Source organism: Phascolarctos cinereus, unplaced genomic scaffold (assembly GCF_003287225.1).
Source record: "Phascolarctos cinereus isolate Bilbo 61053 unplaced genomic scaffold, phaCin_HiC Scaffold_7;HRSCAF=346, whole genome shotgun sequence".
Classification (NCBI taxonomy): domain Eukaryota; kingdom Metazoa; phylum Chordata; class Mammalia; order Diprotodontia; family Phascolarctidae; genus Phascolarctos; species Phascolarctos cinereus.
Window position 1 is genome coordinate 76738240 of NW_027556180.1, and position 13977 is coordinate 76752216.

A 13977-nucleotide genomic window follows, 5' to 3' on the forward strand; every position below is an offset into this window, starting at 1 on the left:
TTGTCTCCACTGGAAAAGACCTAAGGTGTAGGAGCTTCCTGGTGACAAGAAAATGAAAGATCATTAGATTTGTCTCGAGGGTTTAAGCCTGCAAATAGAGAGCAAAGATTGTAAATGTCTCATTTGATTGATGGCTACGTGATTGGGGTGGGTGGACTGTAAAGAAAGGCAAATCTGGTAGCCAGTCTCCTTCCTACTTAATATTGCTCATGGTAGACAATAAATTAAATTCCAAAAAGTAGTTTTGGATTTTAAAGAGAAGCTTATTGTGAAGTTAATTGTGAAAAATAAGAATTAGAGAGCGTGGTCTCTCTAGAAAGGAGATCAGGCTGTTCTCAAGGCTTGATGAGCTTTCCATATACGTAGGTTTTTTATTTTTAAACACCAACTCTTTGCTGATCAACACTTTCCTGCAAAATATGGAAAGGAGGGGAGGAGCAAGAGCAAAGGGGCAGGATAGAAGTTTGGTGAGCTTGCCAGCCCTGAAAGCCAAAATTCCAAGTTGAAATTAAATCCTTTAGTAAAGATACTTAAGCATGGGGGAAGGGGAAAAAAAGAAATTTACAACTCTAGCAGAACTAAATTTCTAACTAGAAAAAATACTAGTCAACCTGCTTTTGACTGTCAGCAAGAAATCAGATATTGGCTTTGTCATGGTCCCTTCTTTTCATCTGCAGGAGAGAAGGGGGGAAAAAAAGCCAAAGGAGTTAAAAAAATGTGATGAAGCCCTGACCCCTTAGATTCCATTTATAGTCTGAGTCAGAATGACATCCCCCTTGACTTACTGAACTGTCCAATCCAACTGCATGTGTCAAGATTCTAAAAGGCACTAAGTGAAATATATATATATGCCCTTATACTATTTAACACTCTGGGTCCACCTTCAAGGCACTGGGTTGTAGATCAACCAAGCCACCACTGCTCTTTCAAGAATACTTTGACAGGTGGTGTTGAGAGAGAGAGTCCTTTGCAGGTATATTTTTAAAACTTTTTAAAAAACAAAATGGCACCAAAGAAGGACGTTAAGAAAGCCGCTGCCCCTGCCCCTGCTCCTGCCCCAGCTCCAGCTCCAGCTCCACCTCCAGTCAAAAAAGAAGAAAAAATTGACCTCTCTTCCATTAAGGTAAATAGGTGAATGGTTTGGTCATTGAAAACATCTATCACTGAGGGGGGAAAAAATATATTTCTATGAAGGGTAATCTGACTCAGCAGATTCACACTTGTAAGAGAGGGGTTTGTTTTGGGGTTGTGGTTGCTGGGGTTTTTTTTAGCAGGTTGGGAAGTTTCAAGTTTAATTGCTTGAATAACTACTGGAAAGGAAAAGTAGATGTTTTAAAAGGGTAATGGAATTTATGTTCATTCAGGTTTCTTTTTTTCCCCAACAGTTTCCTTTTGTCCTGGGCTGCTTAACAAAAAGTTGTAGGTCATAAAGTTTTAAGCCCAGATATTAGTTTTTGAAGGAAATTGGATTTTTTTTTGGTATCAGTTACTGTATAAAAACAAAAGTTGCAATCCCTACTCCTTTTGTGGAAGTTTTAAAACAGCAGATGACAGTTATCCTGAGCATACTTGTTTGCCAGCTATTTTATTTCTTCTGCATGAGGAAATTTTTTTTAGTCAATTTCCCTCTTTAGTTCTGCCAAATGAAATTTGATACCATTCTAATGTGAAATCCTGGTGGAAAAAATTATGCCCTAATGGGTTTCAGTGACTATGACTGTCATCTTTGTGATTTCTTTATGGTGTGGTGTGTTGCTCAAAGTTTGCAAGCTGCTTCTAATTGACACTAATAAACAATTATTACAAGCCTATTGGCTCTGTTTGCTAATGTTAGTTTATATCTTTGGGCTCTTGCATACTGAACCTGAACTAAGAAGTATGTCATTGATTTTTGTGTTGACATTTGGCTGTGATGAAAGCTCATGACTGCTTTTGGAAAAGAAGAGTAAATCATCTTATACCTGTACTTCTCAGGGATGTAATTGATCAAGTGTTCCTCCCTGTCTTCTTAGCACTGTGATTGGTGCAAATACTACTTCAAAAATCTCTAAGGAATCTTGCCTTATATGGAAACTAGAAGGGGATAGACAAGAGTACAATGATTTAAGGAAGTCCTTTTCATTTATGCCACAGGTTATGTCACAGTGTAATTAATTTGAAATACTATAGCCTATTCATGCCTTGCTGTTGTCTTTTTTTTTTAATAGTCATTGAAATATTTTTGGATAGTTGTAAATAATGATATATCCTTGAAGCAAATATTTTCCTGTTGTCCCTTTGGTAGATAAGGGTGGGGAAAGAAAATAAATACACCTAAGCTTCTTTTGGTTATAATTTGAACACACAGCCTGAGTGCTCAAAAGGGTAGCCACTCATTGTCATTATACTGAACCTTGAGTGGTATTTGATAAAGCTGGATTATCTGTGAATGGTAGAATCTTAACATTGGGAGGGATCTATACTGTATGGATATCCATTTGTGAGGAGAAATGCATGCCAGACTTTCTAATAAATTATTTGTTACTTTGATGGCTGCCTGTGTACAGTTCATTAAGAGGAAATGGAATTTTCAACTCCAGTGATCCTAGCTAATATATCTTTACCAAAGCAGGCTGATTTGTGTATCACTATGTAAAAAATTGAATGTGATTACAGTCACTATGCTAATTTCAGTGTGTCCCTGTTCTTTGACTATCAGCTGTGTATGAACACTAGGGAGATGAGTATATGACAAAGCTGTCACCATTCAAGTTGATTGTGATTTATAACACAATCAGATTAGTTTGTACCTGAAATTACAAGTGCCTATGAAGGAAACATTTTACCTTATAGCTTTAAGAAGTAAAGGATCTAACTAATAGAAAGAGACATTAATTTTCTTTTCTTAGGAAATGCATAATAAAAACAAAATACAACTCAGTGCAGTGGGTGAAATGTCTCCAAAGAAAAGCGTTGTCAATTTACCAAAAAAAAAAAAAATCCAGAAGTTAAAACCAAAAACCTTGTATCTATTCAGAAGGTTAATGAGATTTTCCTTAATTCTTAAAAATGAGCTTATTCTTCCATCTGTTTCATTAAATCAACTATTTAAATGCTACTGTAGGCTTCCAGAGGCTTAGCAAAAGTACTAAAATAGTATTAGATTAGAGAGAACATCTGAAAGCTGTCAGAGCTTTTGAACTCTAGCCTTTCACTTTTGTTACTTTTTTTGCAAAGCAAGAGGAATATTAACCACCTAGAAGTGTCAGGGGTCAAAACAGCACACACAAGAAAGAATTTCTCTAGGGGAGACCATTTACCCTGCTTACTGTTGGGAAGATAAGAAAAGAAAATTGGCCAACTGGAACAATGGCATTTCTGTAAAACAATTCAAATGCATTTCATACTTTGGACCATTATGGAATTAGTATGTATTTTTAGACATTTTAACATAAAACAAAGAAAGTTAATTGTATATATGAGTTTTTAAAAATTTAAATTTAAAATAAAATGTGTTTCAAATAAAATTTAAATTTAAAAAAAAATTTTAAATAAAATCAGACAACAGTTGTGACTTACCATTCACTAGGATGACCTTAGAAAACTTTGTGTTAAGATAGTTTATCATGTCATATTTGATCAATGTTTCTATATTTATCTCACTTAAGTGATTTACTTTATTTAGGGTTAGGGACTACATCTGCAATTTCATTGGTTTAGGGAACTCACAGGGAGAAAGTCTTCCTCCAATGCAGGTGGGCCCCTTCTTGGAAATTTAGAGTGTTACAGAGTTGCCTAGACATTGAGAGATTAAGTGACTTGCTGGAGTCACACAGCAAGTATATGTCAGAGGCAAGACTTGAACCTAGGTCTTCCTTGCTCTGAATTAGATCTTTATCTTACTACACACTGCCTCTCTTCCTTACTTCATAGTTAAACAGAAAAAAAATAGCCTTTAAAACAACATATAGAGCCTTTTGAAGAGATATGCAGGTTTGCAAATGCTTCTTGAAGAACAGCCCATCACTAGATTGGGAGCTTTCTTTTTGTTAACCTCCGCAAGATCAAAGATTTAACTAACAGTCTTTTTTTTTTTTTTGGCCTGGAGAAAGAAAGAGAGAAAGAGAAAGAAAAGAGAAAGAAAGAAAGAAAGAAAGAAAGAAAGAAAGAAAGAAAGAAAGAAAGAAAGAAAGAAAGAAAGAAAGAAAGAAAGAAAGAGAAAGCAAGAGAAAAAGAAAAAGAAAGAAAGAAAGAAAGAAAGAAAGAAAGAAAGAAAGAAAGAAAGAAAGAAAGAAAGAAAGAAAGAAAGAAAATGTACAGTTTAGTTAAATCTTTGAAGTTATAGAGAACACCCAGTACTGAAATGAACTATTTATCAAATCAGCAACTCGTCTCTAACTTAGTCTTATAGAGTTTTGCCTTGGGACACTGAGAGGTTTACTCATCTGCCAATGGTCAGACAGGATGGAGATCTGGTCTCTGAAGCTAGCCTGCTTTCCACTCTGCCAGATTGCCTCTCCAATTGTCCTTAAGATAGGCAAAGTCATAGAAAAGGTAGTCCTTGAATACCCTTGTTTGTTAAGTGTTGCCCCCCTGGCAACACAAATATCCCACTGCCTCTCCTAGCCAGAACCTTTCTTTCCCCTAACTACAAGGCCAAGTTCAGTGAAATACTGGCAGATGCTTGACTTTCCATGGAAGGGTTCTGAAAATATTTCAAATTAAAAAAGGATGTACCTGGCCAGCTTTTGCTCTGTTCTATTGCCTGCAATTATCAATTAAAGAAAACTTGAAATAAACTGTGAAAAATTCTACAAAGATTAAGATGCTTTACCATTAAGTATTCAGGTAATATTGATGATATTAATAAGAATATTGAGAGAGGAAGGAGTTTTACAAGGACGAGGTGTGATCACTTGTATGGTCAGCACACATCATTGCACCTGGTACAATTTATATTTCATTTCCAACATCATTTCCAGACTTGTTTGTGTAGAATAGTGAAAAGAGTGTGGAATTGGAGTCAGAGGACATGGGTTCAAATTGTGACTCTGCCCTTTTGTACCTGTGTGACCATGGCCAAGTTACTTAACCAACTGCTCTTGGGCCTCTGTTCTCTGGTCTGTAAAAATGAAGGGATTGAACTAGATGAACTCCAAGGTCTCAGCTCTAAATCTGTATGACCTGAGTTTTCCTTAAGTATGGTTAACATTCAGTGACATAGTAAACAAAATAAGAGGTTAACCTGATGTCCTCATTTTTTTTTCATATACCTGCTTTAAGTACCCTTTTCAAAACTGTTAGAATTGCTAATAGTGAAACCTCAGAGATACTCTCCCTGTTGGTAATCTTTGTAATCTTTCCTTCTCAAAAGGCTGATACTTTCAACAGTAGTGCCAGGACAGTCTGACAAAACATGTAAAGTTCAGGATTTAAAATCCTTAGAAATGTACTTATAAGTTAGAAACACAGTTAATAACAATGATTGCATAAAACCACCCGGGACCATGTGATATAATAAAATAGAGATTGGATAACGAGAAACTTGAGTCTATAATTTTTAATAATACTAGCAAGAATTTATATCACGTTTTAAGGTTTGCAAAGCACTTTCCCTACAACATTGCATTCAATCCAATTATTATCACCACTATACAAATGAGGAAACTGAGTCTGAGAGAGATTGAATGACTTGCCCAGAATCTCACAGCTAGGAAGGATCTGATACAGGATTCTTGCTGATGCTAGATCCAGCACTGTCTCCTTCACCACCTAGCCAAACCAGCTCAAATCAGATAATTTGTAAAGTGTTTTAAATGCTAGCTATTAATATTTTAAAGAAAAGTTGAGTTTCTTCATCTGTAGAATGGGGAGGGGTACATGAGATGATCTCTAGGGTCCCTTCCAATTCTATGATCTTCATGAAGTAAGTAAATCATTTGCATGCTGCATGCTTTTAGCTTGGTTGATTTTTTTTTTGTCTGATATAATTTTGAATCATGGTTCTCACTTGCTTTCTTCAGTGGTAATTCTTGTTGTATTTACTACCCAACCAGGTCACCCCTGCCTAGGTACTGCAAGTGGTATTCCAAGAGAGGTAAAGCTACAAAATGCATTGACAGAACCCTATATAGGTAGCATAATGAACTTTAGGATTCATGTGCACAATTTAAGGGGCATGGAAAAAACTTACTTTATAAGCACCTCTCCATTGCTTTAAGATCTCTGTAAGCGAAGAAATGATAAAAGAAAATATTTGCCTAGGCAAAAGGCAAAAATGTTGCAACTCATCTCATTCTCCTTCTTCTGTCATCCTGGCTGGTTCTAGACTAAAATCTAAATAGGTTCTAGACTAGGTCTATGATTTGTTGTTGTTCCCTCTCTCCCACATATAAACTACATATAATGAAGAGTAGTAGAGTGGATGGAGTTCTAGGCTTGTCATGGGGGCACCCTGGATTTAAATCCCATCTCTGACTGTTATTTGGACCTACCGGTGTGTTGCCCTTTGTGTGCTTCAGGCAATTCCCTAAAGGAAATTATTAAGGATTTATCTAAATCAAGGACTTCCCACAGAGGGGAGCTCACTTTACTGAGGAAATGACAGGTCTTTCTCTTACTCATATGCAGAATGAATGTTTGTGTCATCCCTATTACAAAAGACATATGAAGGATGGTCTATTTTTCTTGTCCAACCATGGCTTCAGATCTAGCAATGGGTAAGCCTATAGCAACAGCTTGGTCCAGAAACTCTATGATTCTTGTCCTCCTTTCTAGCACAGTCACAGATTTAGGGGTACAGAGTACAAGATAATGTAGACATTGGCCTTATTGAACTTCATTCCCCCCTCAAACCATTCTGTATCACTCCCAAGGCATAACAGCACATAAAACTGATTTTTGAAAGTCATCTATAGATTGAACACAACCATATCTTAAAATGTTTATTATTTGAATTTTGTTTTTTTTTCACTCATGTACTGGAAGAGAAAATGGATATAGTATTAAAATTCTGCAAAGTTTTACATTCTATAAAATGGGATTAGAAAAAATATGTTGTGCACTCATACACATGTGACCTGACTAGGACAGCCAGAGAGGGGAATGACTTAGATTGAATTACCAATATTATAGTATCAATGATTCTACTATCTGGTCTTTCCACTGAGAAATTAAAATTGACCTATTCTGCTCCCCTCCTCCCCTAGCAGCTCTCTACCAGGGTATTATCTCCTTCAGAGAACCAGATGCAGGAGAGAATCTTAGGACCTGAGAGTGCCACTTACTGGTCTTTCTCTTCTTCATGTCCATCAGTGCAAACCTGTACCATGAAAAATGGAGAATAGAACCCAATATGCAAGGTTTTTTTTAAATTTGATGGTATCAATTAAAATGTTGAAAGATTTTTGTTTTGTTTTTTAAAAAACATAAGTCTTTCAAAGTTGCCATTAGGTCAATTTAAAATGGTTTCCAATCTATGTTTAGTTTGTAAATAATTGACAAAATCAGAGTCAGAAGTTCTGTACTTTGGAGGACTATGCAGAAACATGTTGCCATAGGTGTGAATTAGTTCATCTCAAATTTAACCGGATAAAGTCATTGAACAATTCAATTCAACAAATGTTTATTTACACAACCACTATATAAAAGGCACTGTGCTAGTTGCTGGGGATACAAAGACCAAAAAAAATTTTTAGTAGTCCCTGCCAATAAGGAGTTTACATTCTCCTAGGAGATACAACATCAATCAATCTAGTATTTATTAAATGGTCTCTAGGCCAGGCACTCTCCTAAGTACTGGTGAAGAAAGAAAGAAAGAAAGAAAGAAAGAAAGAAAGAAAGAAAGAAAGAAAGAAAGAAAGAAAGAAAGAAAGAAAGAAAGAAAGAAAGAAAGAAAGAAAGAAAGAAAGAAAGAAAGAAAGAAAGAAAGAAAGAAAAGAAAAGAAAAGAAAAAAAGGAAGAAAGAAGAAAGGAAGGAAGGAAGGAAGGAAGGAAGGAAGAAAGGAAGAAAGAAAGAAAGAAAGAAAGAAAGAAAGAAAGAAAGAAAGAAAGAAAGAAAGAAAGAAAGAAAGAAAGAAAGAAAAAGGGAGAGGGGGGAAGGAAGGAAGGAAGGAAGGAAGGAAGGAAGGAAGGAAGGAAGGAAGGAAGGAAGGAAGGAAGGAAGGAAGAAAGGAAGGAAGGAAGGAAGGAAGGAAGAAAGGAAGGAACAGAGAAAGAGAGGAAAGAAAGAGGGAGGAAGGAAAGAAGGAAGGAAAAAAGAAAGGAAAGGAAAGAGAGAAATAAATAAAGAAAAAGAATAGTCTCTAGCCACAAAGAGTTTACATTCTCCTAAGAGATACAACATCAATCAATCTAATATTAAACACTGACTCTGACCCAGGCACTCTCCTAGGTGCTGGAGATAAAAGTACAAAGAATGAAACAATTCTAAAAATCATACAAAAAAAAATTGAGGAGGAATTAGAGAATACTACCTCAGGTAAAGGCTTGGAGTGGGGCAGGGAGGAGGGGGTAGGAGTCAAAAGTGACACCTGAGCTAAGCCTTGAAGTGAAAAGGAGCAGAAATATAATGCCATGTGAGTATTTTAATTAAGAGAAGACATCTAGCCAATGACTGGGTGGTAACAATGTGGGGGGGGGAATAGAAAAATAGTTCAGGTCTCTTTATATAACATTTGCAAATTATGATCGTTATCACTGGTCTTTTTTTTTTTTTTTGGTAAGGTGATCAGGGTTAAGTGACTTGCCCAAAAGTCACATAGCTAGTAAAAGTGTTAAGTGTCTGAGGCTGGATTTGAACCCAGGTCCTCCTGACTCCAAGGCCAGAGCTCTATTCACTGTGCCACCTAGCTGCCTCATCACTGGTCTTTCAAAGGAACAATTAAATTATTAAACCAAACCATAGTGTCAAGCAACTTCAATAAAAATCCAGGTGCTTGGTGGCTGTAACTTACCTTTGGGAGGCAACTCAAAGCCAGTCAGTCCTTTGAAAATATCACTAGGTGTCAGCACCGGGTTACCTCTGTCCAATTTCTAAACTGCCATGCACTTAAGAAATGTCAACAGGCAGGATGGGGGAAATCTTTGAAGAGCAATCATTAACTTTCCTAGAATTACAGATTCACAAAACAAGACTGGGCAACATGTAACTGCAATGTGAAGTACGTTTAAAAGGAAGAGGCATTTCCATCCACTCCCATTCCTAATATGAGTCAACTCTGTAAGCCGACTGAATTCACAGTGTGACAGTGACAAATTTAGCCTCCTGACCTTTTACTATTGCAAATAAAACACTTGGCAAATCATATTTAGAGGTTGTCCCATAATTGCATGACATTAAAGACCGTCTGACTCATGGAAATTTGGGAAATGATATGGTTAGTTTTCTGATAATACTTTTCCCCCTTGCTTATCATCCTAAGAACTTTTTCTATGAAAATAGGATCTTTGTATTGGAAGAGTTCTTCTAGACTTCCCTACAGTTTTATCCCTGCATGGAATAAAACTATCCAGGTAGCAAAAATAGAAATTTAGAAAAAATAGAGGCTTCAGATGAATTCAAATTCACATAATAACTGCTTAAAATTAAAATAAGGTGGTTACAATTAAAATTTTGTGGGCTATCAATCCTTACTGTAACATAGGAAAAAAGTTTTCCACATAAAAAAGAAAGTGTTGCAGAATTATATATGATGCCAAATTGTTTTGATCCAAGAAATCTGCCCACCCTGCTTCGAAATGGTTTGTGTGACCCTGGGGAAGTCACTTGCCCTCTCAGTAGACTGGAGGTTGGGGGCAGGGTTCTCTAAGACCATGAGTTGCAGAGAAAGTACTGACCTGCATTGGTAGAGAGAGAGTTTCTTAGGCTCTATTAGTGAAATCAAAGGTCCATTCATTACATCCATATGAGGGGCTTGCTCCTCGCTCCTTAAGTCAGAGAATTAACTGTTGGCGACAGGATTCCATTTATTTCTGAAGAGTCCCAATGTTCACATAATTCTATCATCACAAAAAGGATTTTTGAGTCAAAGTAAGAAAGATAGCAGGAGATAACAAACTTAAAATGCATACACAAAAGAAATGAATGGGCTGAAAATGGGACATATAGGTAGAATTCTTGCAATGAATATACATTATTGACAGATAAGAAAGGGTAGAAATGGCCAACCACTTAACTTTTCTGTGCCTCACTTTCCTAACTTGTAAAATGAGGGCATTAGAAGGGATGACTTCTAAGGTTCCTACCATTTCCAAATTCTGTGATCTAATGAACAGGTCATTTGGTAAACTGTCCTCTAATTTGAGAAATAGATTATAATCAATCTATTAAAAAATTCAAAAAGTACTTTATGGAGAAGCTAGGTGGCATAGTGTATAGAGCTCTGGCCTTGGAGTCAGGAGGTCCTGAGTTCAAATCCAGCCTCAGACACATAACACTTACTAGCTGTGTGACTCTGGGCAAGTCACTTAACCCTGATTGCCTCAAAAAAAAATTAAAAAAAACAAAAAATACTTTATAAAACCCTTGAAGTGCCATATAAATTTGTTATTATTTTCCAAAGCACAGAAAGTCAGGAAAGTACCTACTATGCTCAAGGCACTGTAGGAAGATAAAAATATAGATAGGTAAGTAGATAGATAAAAAGTTTTGCCTTTTTATCAGGCCCTCCCTATTTCTCTATGTGTCTGTGCACATCCCTAAGCTACTCCCCCTTGGCACCTCCTCGTCTTGGAATTCACCCTTTTGGGGTTTAGATCAAATCCTGCCTTCAGCTTTTGTTTTTGTGTCCTCAGTGCCTAAGACAGTTCCTGGCACATGGTGGGTGTTAAATAAATTCTTGTTGAATTGAATTGAATAAAGTTGAGGGCATCAGAAGCCAAAAAAAGCAGTGCTATATATAACCACTTATTTTTTCTTCATTACAATTTTTGTATAATCTTTTTCTTACTTCTTATAGGTCTGTACTATATTCTTTTGGCCTTGGCTCTATGCTGATTTTCATAGCTTAATCAGGTCACCCAGTGTGGCTTGAATAAAAATTTCTTCTCCATTCAACCCATTCTAATTCCCTCTTCTACTAGTATCTTATGATTAGAAAGTGAGTTTATCTTACATTTTCCTAAGTTTGGGCTTCTCCCACTTATACCAAGTCACAGTAACCTACTCCAGTAAATTCTTTGTTGGATTCAACAGAAACTCTCTTCTGGGAATTAACAAAATGCACGTAAAGAGTTGATTCTTTCATTCAAACTCAGTGATTCAGAAGAGTGGAGCCCCTGCCTAGCAGACTATTGCTTCTGCTAGGATGTATGTGTGGGAAGGAGATGTGTGTTTGGAGGGAGACAGTGACTTTGTAATAGCCCCCACAGAGATGGGCTGAAAACAGATGAGCTCACACTTACAAAGGACCATCTCATCTCCTGGTCATTGGCATCTTTGACAGGTCTTCAATCAGGTGTTCTGTAACCACGACACAGTACTGACTGAGAAAGAGGTTTGTCACTATTTGTCCCCTTTTTGCCCTTCTTGATCAGTCATTCCCCTCCAAGTGTCTTTCAGAAATGATGAAAATCTTTGGAAGATGTGTTTTCTTTTCATACCCAGGACCTCATCTTTTTAGGATTTAAATACTACTTGCCTTTTGATCAAAATTCTTCCTCTTCTATATGCTTATAAATATCAATTCCAGAATCCCATTGATGAACTAAATGATTTGGGTGGGGGGAGGTTATCCTTTAGGAATTGATTCTTTCTATATCCTAGAAACTTTATCTCAACCTTCAATCAGTTTTCTTAAACCTACCAATCTTTTAATAATAACAATAATAGCTAGCATTTATATAGCACTATAAGGTTTGAAAAGTGCCTTATAAATATTATCTCATTTTATCCTCACAATCACTCTGTGAAGAAGGTAGGTATTACTAAGGTGGCTATTACAAAGGATGTACAAAGGACAAATTTTAAGAATTTTAACAAAGAAAAAAATGTGAGTATATACAGCACTACTTTTTTTAGACTTCTGATACCCTCAACTTTATTCGATTCAACAGGAATTTATTTGACACCCTTTAGGTGCCAAGTACTGTCTTAGGCACTAGGGACACAAAAACAAAAACCGAAGGCAAAATTTTATCTAAACCCTGAAAGGGCGAATCCCAAGATAATGAGATGCCTAGGGAGAGTATGTAAGGGATGAGGACAGCTTGTATAAAGGCACATGGAGAAATAGTGAAGACCTGATTAAAAAGGTAGAGCTTATTTGCCTATCCCTATTTTACAGATGAGGAAACTGAGACTTTCCCAGGATCACCCATTTAGTAAGTGTCTGAGGTTGGATTTGAACTGAGATTTATCCTAACTTTAAGTCCAAAACTCTATCCATTGTGCCTCCCAGCTTCCTGGGAATCGCTTGAGAAAAGCTTTTCGAAAGTAGCCAGTAGGATACAGGTATTCTGTAACCAATGCAATAAAAATACTTTAAGACTACCTACCTAAGCCCCACAATTTACAGTAATATTAATATCTTGCCAATCTCCACAAGGTCAGTACCAATAGGTTACTTCAAGAATGTGGATTGTATTTCTTTTAGCCTCTGTACAGGCCAAAGAGGAGAGCGGGCTAATGAAAATAAATTTTGCATTTGTCAGTTTTAAGGTTCTTATCTGCAAAGCAGCTTTAAATGAATCCTCCAGTGATCCTTTGCGAACTCATTTCAGTAAGTTGGTGGATCTATTATGTTTATTGGTGTAGGAGCTCCCTCTACAGATACAGAGCAGAACTGCACTACACCTCTTTCCCCTTCCCATGTCCCTTCCCTCTTCCCCCACCCCACCCCAACCTGAGCAGACTACATTCATGAGTTTCTCTAACTGAAAAACCCAACAACCTGCAGCAACTCTAAGGATGAGCCTTTATGAAGCCTGCCCTCAGACATGGGGTCTCCAGTTCACTGCTAGCCCATGCTTAGAACTTTTCTCTGCTAGGACCTTACTTCAGTTGGGGCTTCATTTACAGACTTTGGAAACCCAGGGTCATTTTGGTAGAGGATATAGAATATGAGCTATGGATGTCTATGTTTGCTCTTCAGGAAAGTTAAGTGAGAAAAATCAGAGGTTAGAGACATCTCAATAAAGAAAGCTTAAAAATAATTTTCAAAGCACACGCACATAAAATGCAGAGTCTACTTAGAATGGTTGTATTATTCTTGCCCATCCAGGAAGAATAATACAGAATACTCTAAGTAGACCATACATTTTGTATACATGTCAACAAAAGTTAAGTTCAAATAACAGGAGTTTCACAGGAAAGAAACATTTTTATTCCTCTATCATATTTTACAATCAGCTTTTAAAGACCTTTAAACATTATTCTTCCTGTTCACACACTTAGGACCAAGTATCCTAAACCAAAATAAATCCCATTTCCTGAATTATTTTGTTGCTCATAACTGCACAAAAAAGGAGGCTCTTTTGCATACATTCTCATAGTTCTTTCTAATATTCTCTGTTGCTGTCCCTTTGCAAAGTAAAATAAGCACCTTTCTTTGTCTTCCCCTCTTACCTCCTAGGGACCTTTTCACCTTTACACTTGCTTACCATTTTCTCCAATGATCCTTCAAAATTTCTTCTACTGTGGGCTGCATGTATTTGTAATGGTACTAATAATTAAAAAATAATATCCTCTATCCTCACTTGAAAACTGAGATTCCCAAAACAATGTTCCTTATCATAAGAAAATAATATTTCTAGTGTAGGGGCCAATCTGGGGTCAATAAACTTGGTTTTTTAAAAAATACGTATTTTGATAATTATATTTCAATGTCATTGATTTCCTTTGTAATCTTTAATATTTATATTTTGCATTTAAAAACATCATTCTGAGAAGGGGAACATGACACTAAAAAGGTTAAGAAAGCCTGATATCTGGCCAATCGCTTAAGTTTAATGCCTGGTTCTCTCTCTCCCAAAATTCTATAAAATTATTACACTTTTCTC

The 13977-nt window shown here is 36.5% G+C and overlaps 1 protein-coding gene across 2 annotated transcripts in view; it reads left to right on the forward strand.

Annotated features, from left to right (window-relative positions):
- The first annotated feature begins 887 nt into the window (after positions 1–887).
- MYL1 (myosin light chain 1) overlaps positions 888–13977 on the forward strand; it is a 31433-nt gene continuing 18343 nt past the window's right edge. For both annotated transcript variants that reach the window (XM_021008722.2, XM_021008723.1), the window contains exon 1: positions 888–1123. In XM_021008722.2, the coding sequence (XP_020864381.1) occupies positions 1004–1123 (120 nt within the window). In that variant the 5' untranslated portion in view covers positions 888–1003. The remainder of the gene's footprint in view (positions 1124–13977) is intronic.